This window comes from Panthera tigris, chromosome D3 (assembly GCF_018350195.1).
Source record: "Panthera tigris isolate Pti1 chromosome D3, P.tigris_Pti1_mat1.1, whole genome shotgun sequence".
NCBI classification, from domain to species: domain Eukaryota; kingdom Metazoa; phylum Chordata; class Mammalia; order Carnivora; family Felidae; genus Panthera; species Panthera tigris.
The window spans coordinates 64,972,168-64,999,497 of NC_056671.1; the positions used below are offsets into that span (position 1 = coordinate 64,972,168).

The window sequence follows — 27,330 nt, forward strand, 5'->3', positions numbered from 1 at the left end:
CCAGCCTCTTAAGTTGTCAGCACAGAACCCTATGCGGGGCTCAAACCCACAAACTGTGAAATCATGACCTGAGCCAAAAAGCAGGACACTCAACCAACTGAGCCACCCAGGCGTCCCTGGTACAGTTGAGTTTTTGCATGGCATTGACTCACAATCATTTGGCCATTTACTTGGGATACACTTGTCCTGAGCCAATCATGCCCTTTAAAATTAATCATCCTTATGGCCAAGAGTATGCATTTGTGAGCTAGCTGACACTGGGAGGCAGAATTGAGTAAAGTTAACTGGTTGACACCTATTGAACATGGAGTCCTAAGCATTGAACAGTAAGTAAGTAGTTATCCACCCTGTTTCTCTTCTATGGACATGATTGAATCCTTAGCCTCCCCCTTCTTATTAGCCAGAGTTTCAAGAATTTGTTGTTACTGAAGATGAGATACCAAGTAAGTTAAAACCCATACTGCCTCTCCACCATGCTGTAATGCCTCCTGGAAGAGCTAATGCAATCCAGAAGATACAAGGAAGTATCTTTGATACCATTAAGGAAATAAGCCAGTGTGGTGATGGTTTGAGGGTTAAGAAACTAAGGTATTGGGTTGTGTTTATAGAAGCTCTATACCTGCCAAAGAGACCCAGTCTCTAGACTTTTTTTTTTTTTCCATCTCCTGCCAATTTTTCTGCTTTTCAGGAAATCCCTATAAGCCTACTTTTTATTTGGTTGTAGATAGACACAAACAGGAAAACTTCAAAATGACCCAGTCATATATGTGGGACCCTTGAGACTGTGGCCTCCTTTCTACTGTGCTAAGAGGGCGACTGCCATCTAGTTAATAAATGATGACAGGTTGGAGGTTAGGCACCTCTGAGCTCCCAGTTCCCCAGGCTCTTGTCATTCTGTCCTTCCCACTGATAAACAGGCTTTGGGATCAGGGAGTCAAATGTCATCCACAGCCTAGGGTGTTTTTGTAGAATCAGCTCAGACAAACCCTATAAGAAAAGGCTAGAGAGAGAAAAATCACTTCAGCTGTTTTTAGGGCTTTCAAGAATCTTTAGGATTTAATCCTAAATTAAGACTAACTGCATTTTAGGGGCACATGGATGGCTCAGTTGGTTAAGCATCCGACTTCAGCTCAGGTCATGATCTCACAGATCATGAGTTCAAACCCATATTGGGCTCTCTGCTGTAAGTGCAAAGCCTGCTTCGGATCCTCTGACCCCCTCTCTCTGTACCTCCCCTTCTCATGTGCATTCTCTCTCTCTCTCTCTCTCTCTCTCTCTCTCTGAAAAATAAATAAACATTAAAGAATAATTTCATTTTAGAGTTTACAATGATAGAGCCCAGATGAACCTCAAACATCTTCTATCACACTATCCATTTTGTTGTTTGGATGTAGAGGCTGACGCCCAGAAGGGCAGTGCATGCACTAGAAATCAGGGTTCCCGACACTCACCCTAATGCTTTATGCCCACTATGCTCAGACTTCCCTTGCATGCCAGCAGCCAACTTCACCAGCTGAGTAGGACATGGGTCATTCAGAAGAAACCTGCAAACACACCACATCCCAGGGATGTCTCAATGCCAACTCCTCTGCTCATTTGGTGAGAAACAGACTCCCAAAATACATTGCTCGTGCCACTTGAGGAGAGTCGATTCATCTAGCACCCATTTAGTAAATCACCTCGTGTATGGCATCAAATGTTTTCCCAGGTGGTTCAGAAGAGCACAGTATGCTCTCAAGAACCATGAGAGAAGAGAGCAACAGAACTTCAAGGAAAGGTGGGCACAGCTTAGCTCCTTTTCCTTCTTGAGACTGTGTCTCAAGACACAGTCTTTTTTTTTTAATTTCTTTTTTTTTTATTTCTTTTTTTTAATTTCACCAGAATGACCTAAACTTTCCAGGGCCCATTTAATGGCTGAGAAAGTTGCTACAATCTTGCCTGGATTTTTTTATTTTCAAAACCACAGTGCCCAAGCTGTCTGGTACATACCCATGAGGCAGCAACCATAAAAGAGAGGGACAATTAAATCTTAGTTCCATCTCCAGAATGTATACCTCCCCCACCCCTGTAAATTCACACATAATAAACTATTTAAAAATGCTTTTCATTTCCCAATATATGCAGAGCTGTGAGGGAGGAGAGTAGGGGTGAGGAGAAGAGGGCAAGCTATAGCCTGCTGCAGAACTGGGACCCACTCAAACTGTACACTCACTGCAAAGAAATGAGGCTGGTTAGTCAGGATCCTTTTATGATGGGAGAAACGGCTGTTTTTATAGCACACTAAATAAAACCTGCTTTGGAGCTGGAAGTTTATTGCCAGAGTGGGGAGGGCTGTTGTTTTTGTTTTCTGTTTCCCTCCTTTCTTCTCCCCTTCTTCCCTTTTAGCTAAGACAGGGAAAGATGGTTGGTGAGGTTTTAGGAGTCCTTAGTAAGTGTATAGGAAGAATATGATTTTTAAAGATACTAAAACTTATCCTAACTTATCCCTGCATCTCAGGCTGATATTACAGGGATTACATTCAGCGTTCTTGACTTTCCAAAATCATTAGAAGAGTTCTCACCCACTCACCCACGCAATGGAAGTAACTTGCATTTATATAGTGCTTTATGATTTACAAAGTGTTTTCACTTTCATTAGATCCTCAGGGCATCCTGGAGAGACAAGCAGGCCGGGGGTGATCGTTTCTCTATTAGAAAAAGAAAGATTGATGCTCAAAGGGTTAAGTTACTTGCCCAAGGTCACACCACTAGTTAAGGGTTGAACAAAAACCAAAACCCAGATTGGTTAAATAAAAGGGAAATAAAATCCTTACCTGGTAAGTGGAGATGTGTCAGGGTAGTGAAATGAGGGCTAGGTAAGGCTAAGACATTAGTGTGAATGTAGATGTTATAGAAGGTGAATTTCTGTTGACCTGCAGATGCCAGTGGGATGTGCCTTGGACTTTAAAAGCCTTGTGTCTTGATGCAAATCAGCAAAGGCAGGGAGAAAATGACCTAACATGCCTAAACACCCATGAGGCCATAGAAGAAAGCTTTTCACCATAAGATTTTTATCTGATAGTTAATGCCACATCGTCAGGAAGCACCAGGGCAAGGTGCTTGCCCTATCTGAGATGCAGTGGCCTCACTGAATATCAGCATGGTCTCTAAGGGGCAGCCCTGGCTCCCTCAGCCCCCATCTCTTCTTGGATGCAAGGAATTACTGAAAACCAGCCTGGAATTACCTGGCCTGAGGCATGGTGAAGCCAATGGGCCAAGGAAGGAAGTCCTTGGGGTGTTGCTGTTAGAACAGTTATTGGTGAGACAGGAGTCCCCACTTAAGAAGCAAGTGAAATGATGAAGGCCAAGCTCTCTAACCAGGGTTGACAAGGAGCTGACAAAAAGGCAGGCACAAAGTCTGAAAGAGATAGTGCAGCAACCAGGCTGGGGCAGAAGCTCCAGCTGGGCCTCACCTTGGAGACAGGTTCAAGAATCCAGAGCTTTGGGAGAAGGTCCAGCAGGTGCAAAAAGGGTCAGCAAAGTGCATGGGCTTGCAGGAGACCCAGAGCATAATGTTAGACCAAAGGGTTTCATTACAGTGCCTTGCACCTTGTCTCCCTGTGGAAGAGGTTCTCACAAGGGAAATAGAAAAAGTCCAGAAACTGTGGAACAACCCTGGCCCTGATAATCTATGTGAAATTAAACAATCCATTTGTCTTCGAAGACTCAGTATCTTCATCTGCAAAAGGACAAGAGGATCTCCAACATCCCTCCTACTCTAAGATTCTATAACTTTGTGAGAGCACCATATTCTCATCTATAGTGAGACCAAATATATGCTTGCTTAATGAATAATTCTAGGATGAATTGAATCAGATGCATTTGACCATTACCTATTAGAGGCAAATGTAGATTTTCAGCCCATGTCCAAACTTCCCTGTCACCATTAATGATGCCAACTGCTCACAGACAGGCACCAGTACCCATAGGTGATATGTGGTACATCTTGCCCCATAACTTTATAGCATGACAGCACCCCCACCCTAGAGTATCCTGATGAGGACTCCATACAATGTCTAGCTTTCTCTCTCTTGGTGTAGAAAGAGCTTAAAACCCCTATTAGGTTAATCATGACAGTCAAAGACAAGTGGGCGAATGTGTGTCCAATTTACAATGTCTAGACAATTGACTAACACTCTGAGATATTTTTATTCCATGAAAGCATCAGGTACAACTAGAGAGACCAGGGCCAAACCATTTGGCCCAGGATAACCCCACAGAATCATGACCAGTGAGTTTGCTTGGACTGGATTCTCCTTCAAATTAGTTAGTGTCACTGTGGTTATCAGAGATCTCCTCCCAGACCTGGCACCACACCCCAGGAATTTTAGCTAAAACTCTTATCAAAAAGGCCATGGGGATAATGAGGGGTAAAGGGTGCAGTGACCCCTGACCCCTCTTACCAGAGAACCATGTTTCTGATAGGTGGTAACAGCAATAATTAATAATGACATCATAATGTTAGTAATAACTTGCATTTGTTGAATACTTACAATGTGTTCTGTGATAACATGTTTACCAACATCTTGTTTAATTCTTAAAACAATGTTATTAGGTAGGCTGTGTCACTTCCCCCATTTTCCCCCATTTTAGCCCTTTGTCTCAGGTCACAGAGGTAGTAGGAGGTGAGGCTGGGACTTGAACTTAGATCCTTCTGATTCCTGAGCCTGAGTGTGCCCTCAGGATCCTCCACTGCATAGTAAACACTGAGATAGCCCTGACCATGATCCAGGCACTGTTTGATGCGCTCTACATAGATTGATATAATCGATTTACCTTTTGACTTTATGTATTAAGTATATTATTATCCCCATTTTATAGGTAAGAAACTGGGGCACAGAGGTTAATCCACTTGCCCAAGGATACACAGCTAGTAAGACTTGTACTCAGCTGAGATTCAAACCCAGTTGTCTTAGCTCAAGATTCTGTTCTCCTAAGTGCTAGACAGTTCTGTTCCACTGCCTCTCAGAAAATAGATAGAAGACAATCCACAAGTGACAGATGCCACGTTACCCTCAGCAAGAAGCCTCCTAGAGAAAGTTCAAGAGCACAGTTTGAATAGGACAGTCCAAGGGCAGTCAACATGCGTTGACATGGGGACCCATGTGACTTTCACACCACGACCATCATTGTGTCCATACTTGTCCACCCAGGATATGAGCTTGTTCCTGCAGCATGACAGGGGAAAGAGTGAATCCAAGTCAGCCCCTACCCATGAGGCCAGCTCCCCCATCCTCGCTCTCCCTAGCTGGCCTTTGAGAGGCCTTGTCATCTTTCCAGACTCATGCTAGATGAATGATGTGCGGAATGCCCGCAGTTTGCAGTGTGAATGGGAATCTTTAAAAGCTGAATTTTCAGGCAAATTCAGCATCTTCATGACATTTTAGACTCAATTTATAATCAACAGTTATTTTAGCTCTAATGGCAAAAAGCACCAGTTTTGCAGTAAAAAGCATTTATGAAAAGGAAAAAAGGAAACATGAGGTAAAGAGGGAAAAAAATACTTCTTTTTCTCCTTTTCTCCACCCTCCCCCATCCTCCCCTCTTCTCCCCTCCCCTCCCCCTCCCCCAAGAAGCAAAACTAGATATCATCTTTGGGCTTCATCTTTGAGCCCTGTCTTGCTCTTGTTGGCATTGACAACCTCACATCAGTCTCTCTGCTGCTCCCCACCCTGGAACAGAATGAGCAATTCTAAACTCCCCTTCCTTGTAGAAACCCTTAGGTCACTGTGTTTACCAGCCTGGGCTGAAGTAAGGATCTCTGGGTCCCAGCCCAGAACCATGACTCTGAACTTGCAAGAGAGAGGCTTGGCAAGCTGTGTATTTAACATAGGCCACTGGTGAATCTTATCCACCGGGCTTTGGGAAATGCCTTTTCAGGGAGTGAGGGGCAGGTTAACTACCTATTTCCCTTTTGCATTTAACTTTCTTGCACTTTCTTCCTTTGCCATTCTGGCTTTGCCTCTGGATTGCACTTAAAATGTTGTTACTCTCTTATACATATGGCATTCAGACCTTAATACTTCACCCTGCTAATTATGCCACTTAATCACATGCTACCAATCTTCAAGGAAGAGGCAAAAACATACTCTTCTCCCTCCTCCTTTGAAGGAGTGGAATGAAGAGCAAAGCCGCAAAGGAGGATAGCTAACAAATTTTTAAAACCTCACTGTTACTGCATAACTTCTTCTTTATGGCCATCTGTAATTGTTGCTCAGTGTCTTCACTGCAGAATGTGTCCAAGGCCAGCACTGAGCCCTGATTTCTGCACAGGGTGCCAGTCCAGGGCTCCCAGAACCCAGCTGGTGGTGTAGAGAGGCAGGGGCAGGGAGGGCAGAGCCTGCTGCTGGACCAAGGCAGATCTTGGAGCTGGTAGCAGGATTCTAGCTCAGCAGATCCCCAGCACCTGAATGACACAGTCAGAAGGCATCTGGGACCCTCTGGAAGGATGTAGCCACCTTGATACTCTCCCATTAGTCCTGCCAGGCCTGCTCCATGACTGCCTTTTGTTTTTTTTTTTGTTGGTCTTTTTTTGTTGGTTTGTTTTTGTTTTTTTTCAATATATGAAGTTTATTGTCAAATTGGTTTCCATACAACACCCAGTGCTCATCCCAAAAGGTGCCCTCCTCAGTACCCATCACCCACCCTCCCCTCCCTCCCACCCCCCATCAACCCTCAGTTTGTTCTCAGTTTTTAACAGTCTCTTATGCTTTGGCTCTCTCCCACTCTAACCTCCTTTTTTTTTTCCTTCCCCTCCCCCATGGGTTTCTGTTAAGTTTCTCAGGATCCACATAAGAGTGAACACATATGGTATCTGTCTTTCTCTGTATGGCTTATTTCACTTAGCATAACACTCCAGTTCCATCCATGTTGCTACAAAGGGCCATATTTCATTCTTCCTCATTGCCATGTAGTACTCCATTGTGTATATAAACCACAATTTCTTTATCCATTCATCAGTTGATGGACATTTAGGCTCTTTCCATAATTTGGCTATTGTTGAAAGTGCTGCTATAAACATTGGGGTACAAGTGCCCCTCTGCATCAGTACTCCTGTATCCCTTGGGTAAATTCCTAGCAGTGCTATTGCTGGGTCATAGGGTAGGTCTATTTTTAATTTTTTCAGGAACCTCCACACTGTTTTCCAGAGTGGCTGCACCAATTTGCATTCCCACCAACAGTGCAAGAGGGTTCCCCTTTCTCCACATCCTCTCCAGCATCTATAGTCTCCTGATTTGTTCATTTTGGCCACTCTGACTGGCATGAGGTGATATCTGAGTGTGGTTTTGATTTGTATTTCCCTGATGAGGAGCGACATTGAGCATCTTTTCATGTGCCTGTTGGCCATCCGGATGTCTTCTTTAGAGAAGTGTCTATTCATGTTTTCTGCCCATTTCTTCACTGGGTTATTTGTTTTTCGGGTGTGGAGTTTGGTGACCTCTTTATAAATTTTGGATACTAACCCTTTGTCCGATATGTCATTTGCAAATATCTTTTCCCATTCCGTTGGTTGCCTTTTAGTTTTGTTGGTTGTTTCCTTTGCTGTGCAGAAGCTTTTTATCTTCATAAGGTCCCAGTAGTTCATTTTTGCTTTTAATTCCCTTGCCTTTTGGGATGTTCCATGACTGCCTTTGAAGGGGCTGCCCTGTAGCTCCATACCGTTTTCTCCATTTCTCTAAATTTTCTAAGTCAACTTACAGTTCTCTGGAGAGAGGCTGGTTTTTTGTGGGCCACATAATTGAAATCCCAGTTTTTGTCATTTTTCCCTGTACTAGTAACACATTTCCAGACCCACAGAGGAAGTCCCTTAAAGTCTGGGAGTTGTGGGAGTGGGCCGCCAAGAGCTCCCTTCCAGGGGCACATTTACTCTCAGTTGCAGGGACCTGGTCTTCAGATCTAGGCCAATGCATGAAGCAATGCTTGTCTCCTTGACTTGCCAGAACTATCTAAGACTTCAGTTCAGAATAGGAAAGCACTGCCTGATAGAATAATGTATTTTCTGCAGAAGTGAGCTCCCCATAACTGCATATTGTCGAGTAGCTCCCAGGGAGGCCATGAAGAAAGACCTTGAATTCTGAACATTGGCTTAGTTTGAGGAGTGGCAATAGACTTAGCCAAGAGGGTCTCTATAATGGGTGATTGCAAGAAGGCACCATCTCAATTTAAATGAGCTCTCCTTGGTTAATGTCTCCACCACAATCTCCATTTCTTCCAGATGTTGCTTTTCAGAAAAGCAGTTTACTGAAAAACACATAATTATGATAGCCACATTTATATAATACCCACTGTTGGCCAGGCACTAGATTAAATATTTGACACCAACTTTTAATCCTTCCACCCCCCCTTTGAGATAGGCACTGCTAACAAACAATCCTAAAATTTGTATGAAACTACAAAAGACCCCAAATAGCCAAAGCAATCTTGAAAAAGAAGAACAAAGCTGGAGGCCTCACAATCCCTGATTTCAAACTATACTACAAAACCATAGTAATCAAAACGTATGGCATTGACTAAAAACAGACACATAGATCAATGGAACAGAATAGAGCCCAGAAATAAACACACGTATATATGGTCAACTAATTTACAACAAAGGAAGCAGGAACATATGATGGGAAAAGGACAATAAATGGTGCTGAGAAAACTGTACAGCCACATGCAAAAGAATGAGATTTACATCGTACACAAAACTAACTCAAAACAGATTGCGGACTTGAGTGTGAGACCTGAAACCACTAAACTCCTAGAAGAAAATAGGTAGTAAAGCTTCTTGACATAGGTCTTGATGATGATTTTTTCAATCTGACACCAGAAGCAATAAGAGCAAAAATAAACAAGTGGGACTACATCAAACTAAAAAGCACCTTCACAGCAAAAGAAACCATCAACAAAATGAAAAGACAACCTACCAAATGGGAGAAAAATATTTGCAAATCATGTATCTGATAAGGGGCTAATATCCAAAATATATAAAGAACAAAATATATAAAAAATATATAGGGGCACCTGGATGAGTTAAGTTCCTGACTCTTGGTTTTGGCTCAGGTCATGATCTCATGGTTCACGTGTTCAAGCCCCGCACTGGGCTCCGTGTTGGCAGTGTGGAGCCTGCTTGGGATTCTATCTCTCCCCGTCTCTCTGCCCCTCCCTCACTTGTTCTGTCTCTCTCAAAATGAATAAACTTAAAACATTTTAAATACACACACACACACAATTCCATAGCAAAAACAAAAAACAAAAAGCAAAAAAAAAAAAACCATAATCCAATTTTAAAATGAACAAAATATCTGAATAGACATTTCTCCAAAGAACACACACAGATGGCCAACAGATGCATGAAAGATCCTCAACATCAGTAATCATCAGGGGAGGGCAAATCAAAACCACAGCGAGTTATCATCTCATACCTATGATGTGGAGAAAAGGGAACCCTTCCTTACTCACCGTTGGTGGGAATGTACATTGGTGCAGCCACCATGGAAAGCAGTATGGAAGTTAACTCTGAAAAATCAAAAAATAAAATGACCATACAATCCAGCAATTTTACCTCTGGATATTTATGCAAAGAAAACAAAAACCCTAATTAGAAAAGATGTATGTACTCCCATGCTCATTGTGGCATTATTTGCAAAAGCCAAGATATGGAAGCAATATAAGTGTCCATTGATGGATAAATGGATAAAGAAGTTATGGTATATGTATCTGTATACACATATATATGTATACATTTATGTATATATATATGTAGTGCAATATTATTTAGCCACAAAAAGGAATGAAATCTTGCCATTTACAACAACATGGATGGACCTGGAGGACATTATGCTGAGTAAATCAGACAGAAAGACAAATACTGTAGGATATCCTATATATGGGATCTTAAAGGAAAACAAAACAAAACAATCTCATAGATACAGAGAACACATTAGTTGCAGGATTGCAAGAAGTGAGGTTCCTGGGTGGCTTAGTTGGTTAAGTGTCTGACTTCGACTCAGGTCGTGATCTCACAGATCATGGGTTTGAGCCCCATGTCCGGCTATGCGCTGACAGTGTGGAGCCTGCTTAGGTTTCTCTCTCGGTCCCTCTCTCTACCCGTCCCTGACTTGCGCTTTCAAAAAGCAGTGGGGGTAGAAATAATTGCACTGTTGGTTGTTGTTGTTGTTGTTGTTTCTTATAGATTTAAAAAATTGAGTATGTTTTTAAGAGGGAAAAAGGCACTGCTGTTAGTTGCTAGATGAGGAAGACAAGATACAAGAGGCTGTTGACTTACCCTGTTAATTGTGGGGCTGTGAAAAAGAGCCCAGCATAGAGCCCAAGCTCCTTCACTACACTGCCACCTCTTAGCTGTCCTTTGGATCTCAGGAATAGTGATTCTGGTCAAGGGCCTGGGAATAGAGGGTCTACTAGACCACATCTCAAATGGTTGGCCTTGGGCATCACCTTGTAGCTTGGTAGAAATGCAGAATCTCAGTCCACCCAGACCTCCTGAATCAGAATCTGCATTTACACAGGATACCCAGGTGAATCCTGTTCAATTTAAATTTGAGAAGTTCTGAATTCCAATGTCACTTACCTGTTTGCTCTGGTTCTTTTCATCTCTGACTGCCCTGTCCCTTAATCTCCCTCCCATAGTTGAGATGGGGAGGTAGAGGGAACAATGAACAGACTCTAAAATCTAAAGTAATGTCTGTACTCTTATTGCTTTGATAAATTGCTCTCACCTCCAGATATTTCGGTCAGTCCTCATTAAAGTCCTGATTTTTACTGACTGGGAAAGGGACTCGGGCTAGCTGGAAGGGAGGGAAGCAGCAGAGACCAACGGTCCGGTCCCCTTGGGACCAAGTCCTATCCTGGGTCCCTGGGTCCTGCCTACCACCACTCTACACTCGCCCACTCCCCACTCCCTTCACTGTCTGCTTCCCTTCTCTGTGGAGCATAACAAAAGGTGGCTCCCCCACCAGGAGAGTCCAGATTAGTCCCTGAACGTGACAGTCCCTCCAGCCACAGCCGATGTTATTAATTTTTAAAACAAACTTCCTGATTGAGGTTCTGGCTGCCTCTAAATTGTCTCTACAAGGAGACTGTGTACTAATTAACCCATAGAAACAATCAATGATGTACCTTTTTCAAGTTTCAGGGTGATTAGAATATGAAAATGAAGAGCACAATGGTGCAGATGTTTTAAAATCACAGCAGACAGCAATTAGTGACACGGAAACCAGCTGCTTATCTCTCCAGATAAAGCCTCTTAATAGGGAATTACACTGGAGGAGTCATTACCCAGATGGATCTCGTATGATTTACAGAGGAGGCGGGGCAGCGCTAACTTTGATTTGTGAGCAGGTTTTTGTCAGGCTTCCTTCCTTACCTCAAACAAGGTGGATTTGTGGCTGGGAGGGAGGCAGGCTTCACCTTTCTACCTTTTGGCCCAGGGCAGGGATGTTGCCAAGAATGGGGCCTGCAGAAGCCGCAAGCACCTGCCTCCTTGATTCAGGCTCCATTGTTTAGGGATCAACTCCATCAGCTGTCCTTGTGCAAAGGGGAGAGGGAAGACTCTGGGAAGGGGAAACAGTGAGTAACTGGCTGCCTCAGGTGTTCATTGGAGGAAAAAAGTCCCTAAGTTCTGCAGAGTGGCTTTGGGGTGTATGGGTGCATGTACGTGAGTGTCGGATATAAGGAGTTCTTAATCATTGTTTGACATAGTCTCTCTCTCTCATGTAATTGAAGTAAAATTTACATATACTGAAACGTACAGATCTGAAGCATACTTTTAAGCAGTTTTGACAATGTATTTTGACAAATGTAATTTGAAATCCTCTCATGATTTAAAGTATGTCCATTATCCCCAGAAACCTCCCTCCTGACCCTTTACAACCCCACCACCTATTCTAGAACTTTATATAAATGGATTTGTACAGTATATACTGTTTGAGAGTCTGGCTTCTTTAGCTCAGCATCGTTGTGTGTGTGTGATTTATGTATGTTGTTGACTATATCTACACTTTTATTTTTATTGATGAATTTTATATTCCCCTGTTGATCAACACCTGGGCTGTTTCCAAGTGCTTTCTACTCAGAATTAAGTTGCTATGAAGGTTCTATGAAAGTCTGATTGTGGATGAATAATTTCTTCTTTCTTGGGTAAATCTGTAGGAGTGGAATTGCTGAGTCACAGAGTATATTTAGCTTTAAAAGGTGTGGCCAAATCAAATTCCAATGTGGTTGTACCATTTTACACCTGCTCCAGCAATGGATGAGAGTTTTAGTTGCTCCATATCTTTGTTAACATTTGTCAATCTCTTTAATATTAGCCATCCTGTTAAGTACATAGTAGCATCTTGTTGTTGTTTAAATTGGCATTTCCCTGATGACAAATGATTTTTCAGGACATCAGCAGGTGCTCACTGATCATTGCTACTTCTTTTGGCCCAGAATATTTGGGCAAAGGTGTTTTGCTGGTAGGTAATGTTCAGTTGACTGAATGTTGATCCAGTCTTCCATACATTTTTTTTTTCCAATTTCTTTGGTCAGTTTGTTCCAGCAGGAAAAGTGTCAACATTCTTTTATCTTTTTTAATTTTATTTATTTTGAAAGGGAGTGAACATGAGTGGGGGAACGGCAGAGAGAGAGGGAGAGAGAGGATCCCAAGCAGGCTCTGTGCCAGATGCTGAACCGACTGAGCCACCCAGGTTCCCCTTAAAATCCTTTTATTGTGGAATTATCTCTTTCTTTAATTCTCTTAGTTTTTGTCTCAAGTATTTGAAGTTTTGAGTTGCAAACAAATTTAGTAGTATTGTCTTTTCTTGATGAATTGACTTTTATTTTTATCATTTTGAAATGCCCCTAATTATCAGAATACCTTTTGTCCTGGTGTCTATTTTGCATTGTATTTATTGTCTCCAGTATTCTTAATGTTTTTTGTATTTTATCTCTTTCCATCCTTTTACTTTTAAGCTGTCTGCATTCTTACATTTAAAAGTATTTCTTGTAAACAGCCTACAATTGGGTCTTACATTTTTGTTTAGTCTGACAATCTATCCTGTGTGTTGTTGTTGTTGTTTTGGAGTTGTTAATACATTTCGAGTCAATGTAATTACCAGTAGTGTTCAGTTTATCTACAATGTTATGTTTTCTCTTTGTCCTCTTTTCATTCTTTTTCCTCCTTTTCTGCCCTCTTTTGGACTAATTAAGCTTTCTTTAGTATTCCGTAAGTTTCCTTCTATTGGCGTTTTAGATACATGACTTTGTTTTATTTTTAGAGGTTGCTCTAGAGATTACAATGTGCACCAAGTACCAAGCTACTGTGAACTATTATTACATCCCTTCAAATATAAGAACTTTAATAAACATATACAGTGGACCTTAAACAACAAAGGGGTTAGGAGCATTGAGCCCTGTATGGTTGAAAATCTGTGTATAACTTGTGACTCTCCCCAAACTTAACTCTACTGATAGCTCACCATTAATTGGAAGCCTTACTGATAACATAAACAGTTTATTAACACATATTTTGTATGTTTACTGTATAATCACAATAAGGTAAGCTAGAAAAAAGAAAGCGTTATTGAGAAAATTGTAAAGTAAATACATTTACAGTAGTGTATCCTATTTATTGAAACAAATTTGCATGTAAGTAAACCCGTATAGTTCAAACCCATGTTTTTTGAGGGTCAAGTATACTTCCATATACAACTCTCGTTTCTTGTTTTATTGTTTTACATTTTATTTCTATAAAAGTCATAAATTCTATGATTTATTGTTATTATTTATGCTTTAAGCAATCATTTGCCTTTTAAATTGTATGTGTGCCCACATATTTTCCATTTCCATAGTCTTCATTTGTTCATGTAGATCTGGGTTTACATTTGGTATTATTTCCCTTTACCCTAGAGAACTTCCTTTTACATTTCTTATAATTTTGGTCTGTCAGCATTTGATTCCTTCAGTTTTTATTTATCTAAAAATATTTTACCTTCATTTTTGAAGGATATTTTCACTGGTTATAGAAATTTAAGTTGACTGTTTTGTTTTTATTTTATTAACATGAAGATGTTATTTCATTATCTTCTGGCTTGATTTTTACTGATGAGAAGTTAGATGTTATTTTTGTCATTGTTTCCCTATAATGATGTGTCTTAATTCTCTGGCTGCTTCTAAAACTTTTATCTTTGGGGGGTGCCTGGGTGGCTCAGTTGGTTAAGTGTCCGACTCTTGATTTCAGCTTAGGTCACAAACTCACAGCCCATGAGTTCAAGCCCCACGTCAGGCTCTGCACTGACATCATGAAGTCTGCTTGAGATTCTCTGTCTTCTTTTCTCTCTGCCTCTCCCCTGTTCATGTGTGAGCATACACTCTCTCTCTCAAAAACAAATAAACATTTTTTAAAAAACAACTTTTACCTTTGGTTTCCATCAGTGTGTTTACAATGTGCCTATATGTGGTTTATGTGTGTGTTTATTCTGTCTATTGAGCATCTTAGCTATGTGAATCCATATGTACTATTCTCCTAAACTTCTGGGAAGCTAACTATATATGTTAGACTTATTGATACTTTTCCACGGGGCACTGAAGCCTTGGTTTTTTGTTTGTTTATTTTTGTTTGTTTTCTGTTTACATCTTTCTCCCTTCTTTCCGTTTGGATCATTTCTATTGTCTCCCCCTCATGTTCACTCAACTTCACTTCTGCATTGTCCTATAAGCTGTTAAATACATACTTTGAATTTTTCACTTCAGATATTATATTTTTCCAATTTAGAATTTTTATTTGGTTATTTTGGTAGAGTTATTGTCTCTCTGCTGAGATTCCCCATATATTCATCAATTATGTTCATCTTTTCCTTTCAACACTTGAACATTTTCATAACGGTTGTTTTAGGGGCCTTGGATCTGTATCTACTCTCTTAGTTTTGGGTCACATTTGCCTATTTTGTTGCTTGTCTGATACATCTTTTATTGTCCTGGATGTTGTAGATATTATATTGTGTAGATTCTGGGTTTTGTTGTTTTCCTTTAAAGAGTTCGACTTTGTTATGATAGGTAGTTAATTTACTGGCAGATTAGCTTTATTCTACTGAGGATTCTTTTTAAACTTTGTTAGAGAGGGATTAACATAGTTTCTATTCTGGGGCTAGTGTAATCCTACACTTAAGGAGTACCATTTCTGTAATATCAACTAAATGTCTGGAATATTCATTTAAGTTACCCCACTCTGGCTAAACAGAAATCCAACACTGCCAGGTATTAGTGATCTCAGAACTCTGTGTTCAGCGTATGGACCCCTAGTAGCTGCACTCTGCTGGTTCATGGAGTCTTGCCCTCAAGTGCAGATTAAAAATTGGCCAAAGACATAAGAAGATCACTATAAGGGTTTCTAGGATTTCTTTTCTACATGGCTTCCTCTTCTCAATTACCCTGTCTCTCATATTCCAGTTCCCTCAGCCCAATACTCTGAGCTCTGTTTCTTCCATGCAGTGAGATCACAGATTTCTGGCTTCTACTTTTCTGGGTCCATGTTCAGAAAGTGCTCCCAGCCAAAAAAAAAATAGGGATATGGAGGCCTCATGAGTTTCCTTATCTCTAGAATCACAGCCCATATTATCTCTTGTCCAGTGCCTGAAAACAGTTGCTTCATATTTTGTGTTCAGTTTTATATTTGTTTCCAGGGAAAGGGTAAGTCTAATACCTATTACAACATTGTGGCTGGAATGAAGTCAATGATCATTTTAAATTATTCAGAATTGCCCTGTACTCAAGGAAACATACGTTAGGGGCCTCTGTCTTTGCACCAGCTGTTATCACCCCCAGGAAAAGGAGTGTGTTAGTATCGCTCACAGCCCCCAAACAGCATATCAGGAATAGTTCCTATGGGAACTAAATCAAGGTGACTTCCCAGGGCAATTCATGTGACAGGAAATGAGGACACTTTCACTTTATATACATAATTGAAAACTTTATGTTCATTTAGTAGCTGAGTAGTGTTTCTGTTCAGGCTGCTATAATGAAATACCATGGATGGGTGGCTTATAAACAACAGAAATTTATTTATCATAGTTCTGATGGCTAGGAAGTCCAAGATCAAGGTGTTGGCAGATTCACTGTCTGGTGAGAACCTGCTTCTTGGTTCAGAGATGGCTCTCATATGTCTCTTGCCTCACATGGGGAAGGAGAAGAGAGTTCCTTGGGGTGTCTCTTTGGGGTAGAGCATTAATCCCATTCATGAAAGCTCTGCCCTCATTACCTAATCACACTGTGTTCCCAAAGACCTCATTCCCTAAAACCATCACATTAGGGTTTAGGATTTCAGCACATGAATTTTGGAGGGCCATAAACATTCAGTCCATCACACCCGTGGAATCAGAGGATCATAAGACTATGGTTCAAATAAGGTACTTAGTGGCATTCTTCTATACCTACTGTTAGCAAGTGCAGGAATGAACTGGGATGAGGAGAGATCCTCTGGGGTCAAGTTCAATGGAAGCTGATATATACATTTTTCCTCTTCATGAGCCTAACGGGTCATTCTCAAAGTCTTTCTTTAAGTGATAGAACCATCTCTCCCCAACCCCTACACTCATAAATGAAATCCTTTGCAGGGCTGTTATGTTTATTTGAGGGTTAAAAGAATGATGTGGAGCATCTCTCTTGCCCCATCCACTGGCTATAGTTCAGAAATGTCTTTACAAAATCCTAGGACTCTATGGAACACATTTGAAAACCACTGAACTAGAACATATCCTGATAATATCAGAGCCTCCCTAGTCCCTAACCCAGACCCCTGTCTTTGATATAATCCAGTGATTCTCAACTTTGTCTGCCCATTGGGATAACCAAGAGCTTTGAACAAAGTACTACTGTTCAGACCCCACTTCTAGAATGCAGATTTAATTGGTCCAGGTCAGATCCCAGGCATGGTATTCTTTATGAAGCTTCCTAATGATTCTAACGTACAGCCAGGGTTGAGAAGCTTTCGTCAGACATTTTCTGGTTACATTCCTTGTCTCCCACACTCAGTTCTTGCTCAGGCTCGAGCACTTGCTTTGAGCCTCAGAGATAAATGTCAGGATACCCCAGGGCTCTGGGTATTGGCCTGCATGAGTTGGGGAAATAGAAATCCCAGGGTGGGAGGTCATGAACATCTGCATTCCAAAGTCTTTCTGGGAGGACAGCATACTCATCCACCCACACCATTGACTTTTCTGCCCACCTCACCTTGCAGTGTACTTGGAATATCTGAACAGGGTACAATGTTAGAGTGTCTTACTATGTAAGTTATAAAGAGTTCAGAGAGCAAAACAAGAATGCTCACTGGTGCCAGATTGCATATCCTAACAGGCCTATGGTGATTTGTTCTGCACATTTACCACCAAAATGTGCTACAGATGTCATGGCAACCACAGAAGAGCCCCACCCCAGAGGAATTATAGTATTGAAACATTAGATCAGTGCTTTTAAAACTTGATTGTGCTTCAGAATTATCTGGAGAGCATGTTAAAATGCACATTCCTTGGTCCCACTCTAGAAGATTGCAATCAGTAGATCTGCAGTGGGGCCCAAGGATCTGTATTAACAACCAGTACCTTAGGTATTTCTGGTACAGTGGTCCAGGATCTCATCTTGAGAAGCATCAGTTGCCAAATTAAGAGCAAAAGTTCCCCTCATTCCTTCATACCCAGGCATATTTTCCTACTCTTGTAAAGCAAAATATCTTACAAACAGTAAATTTAAATTATCAGTGTCAGCAGAAAGTAGCACAAACACAGCTAACCCAAAAGAGTAGTTTATCTCCCACAAAGTCATGCTTGATTTTTGATGAGTTATATGATTTTTCTCAGACCCAAATAGCCCTCTTCTCTCATTGTGACAACCCTTACTTTAGATAAGCCATAGATAAGACTGGGTGACTCATTTTCTTCCCATTTTTATGGATTTTTCAAGTTTTTATGCAGTGATCTCATGCTTGTTCTTAAAAGTAGACAAAAATCAAGTGCTTTTTACAAGGTAATCTAACTTACGCAAAATTTAAATGTATATGATCTATTATACATTGTGAAGTTATCCACTTCACAAAATAATTCTTCACATTGCAGAAGAACTTGCTTCCATAAACACATCCTTTAGAAGAGATATCTGTGTAGTTTTCAGAATGGTGGTTCAGTGATGAGCATTTGGCATCTAGGCTGAAGGGGCCCGGAAAACATTTTTCTTATAAAAGTAAGCCACACCTTCAAAGTGACTGTATGTTTTCAAACAGTTCACGGGGGGTGGGGGAACAGCCAAGAGAAATGCTGGGCTTAGTTGGTACTAAAAGTTTTCCACAAAATAATGAGCCCAATGTAGAATTCCATCAGGACTTGCCTTATTTGGTAACCATTTTAGGCAACACCCCTGCCATGGATGAAAGGTAGCAAAGAGGCTTTAAAGATTCAGGTCTTACTCCCAGAAAAATGTAGAATCTAAGGGGGAGATGGAAACATGTGCTAAGTAGGTCAATAAAGCCCTCAGTCAAAGACCCCCCCTGGGGAGACTGACTGCAGGAAGGGTGGGAGGGGGAGCCCCTAGTTTGCCCCAGCCAGCATTGAGCTAAGGGCCTGTTTTGCCACGTCCATCTCTGTCTCAATGGAGTAAGTACTCAATTCGCAGTGAAGGACATATTGGAACTGACAGCCTTACCATTGTGTATATAATATGTCATGGCTGACAGATGAAGAAATGGGATTCCGTGAAATGCAATGGGATATAGCCATCAGCCAAGGCTGGAGAAAAGCCGTGTTCTCCTGGACCCCTTAGAGAACACTCCTCAGTTCTCTTTGCCCCTTCACTGCAACCCATCTCAGTGCAGGGTTTAAAGCACCATTTCCCCCCATTAGTCCTGATCCTTTGTTGTGCTTCCCTTTTGTCCACCCTGCCCTTTGATTGTGCAGCTCTCCCAGCAGGGCAAATTGCAGCTGAAATGGTAGAAACAATGAGATCAGGCAGTGTCCAGATGGAGGCACTGGGAACCAGGCACACTTAACTGCATTACTTTCAGCCGGTCTGCCCTGGGTATAAGTGAGCAGGCCCCACCTTTCAACTGCCGGAGTGAAATCCACCCTCCTGACAGTCACATGGCCTTCCCCAAAGGCAGAGTTAATTGGAAAGTGAAATAATTAACAGGAGATGAGAGAGAACTAAGTAAAAATTGCATTGAAGGGGAGTTACTTTGCAAATGCCTTTAGTCCTTAAGTATTGGGGAAGGATTTTTTTTGTTGTTCAACACCTAATGCATTTGAGCGCTCCAATTTCCTTATAAGCATTATCAAATGAATGATTGGCAGTTTATTGTCTTCTGTGTGCAGCCACATATTTTATCATTGCAATAGGCATCTCAAAAGTGATTTTGCTTATTCACTCAACAAACATTTATTGGGAACTTTCTGGGTGGTTTGCTTTGTAGTAGGCATAGGGGATAAGAAGATAAATGAGTCTCTGACCTCAAAGTACTTACAGTCTAGGAGAGGGAGACAGAAAAGTACACAAATAATGACACAAAGCATTATGGGGATTGTGATCGATGTCTTTATGAGAGACAATGGTGTTTGCAGAAGGAAATGGCATAAGGAATTAGGCTGCAGGGGGTAACTGTGTTTGAGACAATATGTTATAATATACAGGCCATTAATCTCACTATTGATAAAAAATGAAATATCCCCATAGCAAAATGTGTGTTCCTTCATTTATTCAATAAATGTTTGTTGAGTGCCTACTACTTGCCAGGTACTGTGTTTGGTACTCGTGTGATGGTGTGTACAGGCTAGAAAGGGAAACGGGCTTTAATTCAATTAATGCACAAATCAAATGTAAAATTAAAACTAAAATAAAAGTACAACAAAGATGACATACCTGTTTTCATGAAAACTTCTAACAGGAGTACTTCTCTAAGGTAGGGGGCCTCCCTACAATCGAGCTGAGATTCAAACGTGAAGAGTAATAATTAAGGATTCTGCTAGATTCCAAGAAGAAAAAGACGGAGCAATCGAGGGAAACTGGTGGGATCAGAGACCAAAAATGCCAGTTTCACTACGAAGTCCCAGTGTGGACTTCAGTGACCAGATCTAGAAAAGTGTGGGGAGGTGTGGCAAGAAAGTTGGGAGGGGGGCAGGGGAAACGGGTGACTGTAAGTCCTGCTTTGCCGGAGTCCAAACTAGGAACTCAGATTTTTTTTTTTTGCACTGTAATGTTTAAGAAGTGCCAGCACTAACTCTCAGAAGTGTTCTAGTATGAGTTACCGCTTATACTATTGCACTAAAGAGTGAGAAATTTTGTTTCCAAGCCCTTTTGTAGACCTGTCATCCTGTGAGTACACACACAGTGCCAACTAAAATCTAAAGTACAAATGACAAATTAACAGAGCCCTGATTCATAAAAGATAAGTGGCATTCAACATTTTATGCCATGAATAAGATTCCTGTATTTTTTAAAAAATGGGACAGCAGCTTATGTCCACAGCAGTAATTTCTAGCAAAGTCAAGTGCAGGATTAGTCTAGATGTTGATGATTAGTGATGTCCCCTAAAACACTGCAAGATGAAGAAAAAGTAAATACAAAAAAGTAAATTTTTGTCTTAATTTTCTCCTAGGCACTTATAGGCTTAGCCTGGGGAGACTGTCTCATGATACTTAAAAAATAGAGTCCAATACTGGAAGTATAAACAGGATTTCACAAAATCAGGGAGGCAGAAAATAACTCTAGGGATTCCAGGAACCACTGTGAAAAAAACCCTACTTGCTTTACTGCATTGAATTTTACCCATAATGGTTTCTGACACCTGTGTTTTGATTCTTAATAGGGACTATAAGCAGTGTTTTCTAATGAAGCGTAAATGCTAGAACATCAATGGCAAATAGGCACAGATCGATGATAGAAACATGGGTAGATACATAGATAAAGACAGATACATATTACAGGTTAAAACTTCCTAAGTCCACTAAGCCAACCATCATTTACTTCTCAGTGGAGATATTATCCAAAGCTTTCTTCAATTTACTAGTATTTTCCATTCTTTAACACATCTTAGGATAATGCATCCTGTATGTTTACTGCTTGTGTTTATAAAACAGTACTTACGATAAACTTTGAAGAATGCTTCTTTACACTGGTAGCATGGCTTAAAATCTATCTGCAATAATGTTAGTGTATCTACATTAAAAAAAATTGGGTTAATGTCTTGGGCAAGCTGGGTGGCTCAACCAGTTGAGCATCCACCTTCAGCTCAGGTCATGATCTCCCGGTTCATGAGTTCAAGTCCCTCATTGGACTCGCTGCTGTCAGCACATATCCTGCCTCCAATCTTCTGTCCCCATCTCTCTCTGTCCTTTCCCAGCTTGTACTCTCTATTAAAAATAAATCAACCTTAAAAAACCTTTTAATATCTCAAAAAGACATTCATTAACTACTCCCTCTGTGACTTTGTAGGCACTGGTTATGTCTGGCCTCTAGCACAGGTTCTGCCTTTCCGGACTGAAGGGTCAGTCCTCAGGAAGGTGCCGAAGTCTGGAGACTTTCCTGTAGAATTCATGCTGGGAGAAGCACAGCTGACAGGGTTGGGAGCAGTGATCTTGAGTGACTGTGCATTTTTTTTTGACCCATTTATGTCCACGAGACTCAAGGTTCCTTTTGAGATTGTCCAGGAGTTTTCTCAAGAAAGCTGTCAGTGCCTAACCTGGGTTTCAGGATGCCTCAGCATACTAACTCCCAACACCACACCGCTCCTAAAAGTCAGAAGGGTGGAAGGTCTTTTGAGTTTCTTTCCTACTCCATTTCTTCTTCTCCATGTCCTTGACTGGCTCCCTTGTCTTCACACAGTCTTCAAATTCCCCCCTTAGTTCCTCAGCTTGTGCTGTTTTTCCTTGTTGCAGTGGTTCCCAGTGAACTACTTGTTTGAGCACAGAGATGCTAAACTCCCAGGTAAAGTGCAAACAGAAATGAACTTCAGTAGGAGGAAGCAAAGGAAGGACATGAGTTGGAGGGGAAGCTGGGACAGAAGTAAGAGGCAGCTTGAGTTAGGCAAAGGGACCGGGGAGTTGGAAAGTTCACATTCTCTCCTGGGCTCTGCCACCATAGGCAGGACTCACCATTAGAAAAGTTTCAGCTTTTTCATTCATACAAGTCGGACACCAAGCTAAGTGACCTGCAGGGCCTGTCCTCTATGCTGAGATTGCATTCAACCAAAAGATCGGTAAAAGTTCCTATTGTTAAGGGGGATAAAGATGGTGATCAAAGCATCCTTATTAATGTTCCAAATCTGTGCCACATGTTTTTACTTCTGCAAATGAGAAAACTTTCAAAACCATTCTGGAATTAAAGGTGGCCATTACCAACTTTCAAATAATAAAGCCTTTTGACATTGAATTTTAAATATCTCCAACATGCTCATCTTTGTTTCTCTCTCTCTCCTTCTCCACCTGCCCCACCTTTAGGCTTATGAGCGGCCACAGAAACACTCAGCTCTCCACTATGACCCAGGCCTCCCACAGGACGTCACCAGTGACACCTTAAAACCAAAGCACCAGCAAAAAAGCAGCAGCCAGAACCACATGGACTGGTCCACCAACTCTGACAGTGGACCTGCCACTCAGAATTGCTTCATCAGTCCAGAGTCTGGCAGAGAAACTGCAAGCACCAGCAAGATCCCTGCTCTTGAGCCCGTGGCTTCCTTTGCAAAGGCCCAGGGTAAGAAAGGCAGTGCAGGGAGCACATGGAGTCAGTTGTCCAACAGCAGCAAAGATCTGCTCTTGGGAGGCGTGGTCCCATCCCCAGGCAGCCACAGCTCACCAGCCCCACCCAGCAGCTCTGTCGAGTGCAATGGGCTTCAGCCCTTGGTAGATCAAGATGGCGGAGTTGCAAAGGAGCCCCCAGAACCACCTACTATAGGCAGCAAGAAAAAGTCCAGTAAAAAAGATGTGATAAGTCAAACCATATCAAACCCGGACCTGGACTGGGTCAAGAATGCCCAGAAAGCATTTGACAATACAGAAGGGAAAAGGGAAGGCTACTCTGCAGATAATGCCCAAGAGGCATCACCAGCCAGGCAGAACACGAGTTCTGTCAGTAATCCTGAAAATGACTCAAGTCATGTCCGGATTACTATCCCTATCAAGGCACCCTGTCTAGATCCAACCAGCCATAAGAGGAAAAAGAGACAGTCCATCAAAGCAGTGGTGGAAAAGATCATGCCAGAGAAAGCCCTGGCTTCTGGAATCACTATGAGCAGTGAAGTGGTTAATAGGATACTCTCCAACCCTGAGGGAAATAAGAAAGATCCCCGTGTCCCTAAGTTGAGTAAAATGATAGAGAACGAGTCCCCCTCAGTTGGCCTTGAAACAAGTGGAAATGCCGAGAAAGTCGTTCCAGGAGGTCTGTCTAAGCAGCGGAAGCCACCCATGATCGTGACGCCTCCAGCGTGCACAGACCACTCTCCATCGAGAAAGCTGCCAGAAATCCAGCATCCCAAATTTGCTGCAAAACGGAGGTGGACATGCAGCAAACCAAAGCCCACCAGTATGCTTCGGGAGGCAGTCATGGCCACCTCCGATAAACTGATGGTGGAACCGCCATCTGCCTATCCCATCACCCCATCCAGCCCTCTGTACACCAACACAGACAGTCTTACTGTGATCACGCCAGTCAAGAAGAAGCGGGGGCGGCCGAAGAAGCAGCCTTTGCTCACGGTTGAGACGATTCACGAGGGGACTTCTACCAGCCCGGTCAGTCCCATCAGCCGGGAGTTCCCTGGCACGAAGAAAAGAAAGAGACGACGCAGTTTAGCTAAGTTGGCCCAACTAGTGCCAGGAGAGGACAAGCCCATGAGCGAGATGAAATTTCACAAAAAAGTTGGAAAGCTTGGGGTGTTGGATAAGAAGACCATCAAAACTATCAATAAGATGAAAACACTCAAGAGAAAAAATATCTTGAACCAGATCTTGTCCTGCTCCAGCAACATTGCTCTGAAGGCTAAAGCTCCCCCAGAGACCAGCCCTGGGGCAGCAGCCATCGAGAGCAAATTGGGCAAGCAGATTAATGTCAGCAAGAGGGGAACCATCTACATTGGCAAGAAGAGGGGCAGGAAGCCAAGAGCAGAGCTGCCACCCCCATCTGAGGAACCCAAAACAGCCATCAAGCACCCAAGGCCTGTTTCTAGCCAGCCGGATGTTCCAGCCGTGCCTTCCAACTTTCAGTCACTTGTGGCGTCTTCACCAGCAGCTATGCACCCACTTTCAACACAGTTAGGTGGGTCAAATGGCAACCTGAGCCCCGCCAGCACTGAAACCAATTTTTCAGAGTTGAAAACTATGCCAAATCTCCAGCCTATCAGTGCTCTTCCAACCAAAACCCAAAAGGGAATACACAGTGGAGCCTGGAAGCTGTCTCCCCCCAGGCTGATGGCCAACTCACCTTCCCACCTTTGCGAGATTGGGTCACTCAAGGAAATAACGCTGTCCCCCGTGAGCGAGTCGCACAGTGAGGAGACGATCCCAAGCGACAGCGGCATTGGGACGGACAACAACAGCACGTCTGACCAAGCAGAGAAGAGTTCAGAATCCCGACGGAGGTACTCTTTTGACTTCTGCTCCCTGGACAACCCGGAGACCATTCCGTCTGACACCAGCACAAAGAACCGGCATGGCCACCGGCAGAAGCATCTCATGGTGGACAACTTCCTGGCCCATGAAAGCCTCAAGAAGCCAAAGCACAAGAGGAAACGGAAAAGCCTGCAAAATCGTGATGACCTTCAGTTTCTGGCAGACCTGGAAGAGCTCATCACCAAGTTCCAGGTGTTCAGGATCTCCCACCGGAGTTACACCTTCTACCACGAGAATCCGTATCCCAGCATTTTTCGGATTAATTTCGATCACTATTACCCGGTGCCATATATCCAGTATGACCCGTTGCTCTATCTTCGCAGGACTTCAGACTTGAAGTCAAAGAAGAAGCGTGGTAGGCCTGCAAAAACCAATGACACCATGACAAAGGTGCCTTTTTTACAAGGGTTCAGCTACCCTATTCCCAGTGGAAGTTACTATGCACCCTATGGAATGCCTTACACATCAATGCCTATGATGAACCTTGGTTATTACAGTCAGTACCCAGCTCCTTTGTACCTGTCGCACACACTTGGAGCAGCTTCCCCATTCATGAGGCCAACAGTGCCACCACCTCAGTTCCACACAAGCTCCCACGTGAAGATGTCTGGTACAGCTAAGCATAAAGCAAAGCATGGAGTGCACCTGCAGGGACCTGTCGGCATGGGCCTCGGCGACATGCAGCCATCCCTGAATCCTCCCAAGGCGGGCAGTGCCGGTCTGTCCAGCGGTCGGCTCCACAAGAGAAAACACAAACACAAGCATAAGCACAAGGAAGACCGGATCCTGGGGACCCATGACAACCTGAGTGGTCTCTTTGCAGGCAAAGCCACAGGCTTCTCCAGCCACATCCTGAGCGAGCGGCTGAGTAGTGCGGACAAGGAGCTCCCACTAGTGAGTGAGAAGAATAAGCATAAGGAGAAGCAGAAGCACCAGCACAGTGAAGCCGGCCACAAAGCTTCTAAGAACAACTTTGAGGTGGACACCCTGTCTACACTGTCACTTTCTGATGCCCAGCATTGGACACAGGCCAAGGACAAAGGTGACTTGAGCAGTGAGCCTACAGACTCGTGCACAAAGAGGTACTCTGGCAGTGGTGGGGATGGTGGCAGCACCCGACCCGAGAGCCTGGACGTGTTCAGTGACATGACCCCTTCAAATGACAAGTGGGACAGTGACATGAGCGGGAGTAAAAGGAGGAGCTATGAGGGCTTTGGGACATACAGGGAAAAGGACATCCAAGCCTTCAAGATGAGCCGCAAGGAGAGAAGTTCTTACGACTCCTCCCTGTCTCCAGGTAAGGCCGTGTTTCTCCTCAGACCGGGGCTGTCTTATTATTTCAGTGCTGGCCTTTGCACGTCAGGAGTCTGCCATCATTGACACATTGTATTCACTAGTTTGCAGAGAGGTAGGGACCAGGTGGAAATGGGCGTTCTTCACATGTGACTTTGCAGCACTATTTATACACGGGTTATTTGGTATTTACTGCCTTTCCTCTCAGAGTCATTGCCTTGGGATCCATGGGCCTAGAGACAGCCCCAGTAGCTACCTAGACTACAACCACACCCACTGTGTGTATGCTTTCTATTAGAGATGCTATGCTTAAGTCCTCATCCAATCTGATGGTGCGGTTTGTTAGTGGCATAAACCCTCTGAAACTCACTAAGAATGCCAGTAAGATCCCAAGAATGTCAATGCTGGATGGGAGCGATATCTAGTTCATCTGGCATGCTGCCTCCAGAAGTCCCACAGCCTAGGTGAGAAGTCTACAGCAGAGCCATTGGAAGCTGCCCACCTGTGCATCCTCAAGTGTACCTAATGAGGGAGCCATAGCTCCAGGCTGTCTTGTCCTCATTTTGTCCATGGGCATTTGATAAGCTTCCCTGAGGAGACCCCACTCATCATTTCCCCGCATGAAGGGGAGGGAGCCTGGCTGAAAGGTGTTGCAAGCCTCCTGCCCCTACGGGAACTTACTGCTGCATCTCTTGGCATGTCTGCTGGGAGTGGGATTTTGCCCACTGATTGCTAAACTTGAAGTACTGGTTGCTGTTAGAAAGAGCTCATTCCTTGTCAGTTGCTGGCAGAATTTCCTTGCTAACGTTCCCACCCACACAGACCTTCCTTGCCACAGAAGCTTGATACTTCGTTGTAAGTATCCCTTTGTCCCTGTCCAGACATCATGAAAGTGGTAAGTCTCTTGCAGAACAGAACAGTTGTTTACGAGGAAAACAGCGGAAGCTCCTTTTCTAGGAGCTACAGAAGCTGAAAGGATTTCTCATGCTCCCTCTACCCCCTGGTAGTACAAGCACTCTGGCCACAGTCTGCTTTTAAAAGACTAGTCATCTTTATTTCAGGTTTGGGTGTAGTGTTTCTCCTCTGTTTGTGATGTGTACCTCTTCCCCCCTGGGTAGTCCATCATGAGTGAAGGTGAGGGCAGTGTATTCATGAGGAATTAGAGTCATTTTTCTAGGCCAGCAGACTTCAGAAGAAATATGATTATGAGTTGGAAACCACTTAAAGATTGCCTCAAATTACCACTAGCTTGTGAGTTGCTGTAGTGGTGGATGTTCTCCTTGGTTAATGAAGAGACCAATTAGCAGTCATGTCTCCTACTGAAGGTGATAAATGGCCCACACTTCATAATTGCCCAAAGTGGATAAATTGCCCAAAGTGG

The 27,330-nt window shown here is 42.9% G+C and overlaps 1 protein-coding gene across 3 annotated transcripts in view; it reads left to right on the plus strand.

Moving 5' to 3' along the window:
• The window catches only part of SETBP1 (SET binding protein 1), a 370,870-nt gene that overhangs the window by 240,104 nt on the left and 103,436 nt on the right, over positions 1–27,330 (plus strand). For all 3 annotated transcript variants that reach the window (XM_042963012.1, XM_042963013.1, XM_015536870.2), the window contains one exon: positions 22,494–25,953. In XM_042963012.1, the coding sequence (XP_042818946.1) occupies positions 22,494–25,953 (3,460 nt within the window). The remainder of the gene's footprint in view (positions 1–22,493; positions 25,954–27,330) is intronic.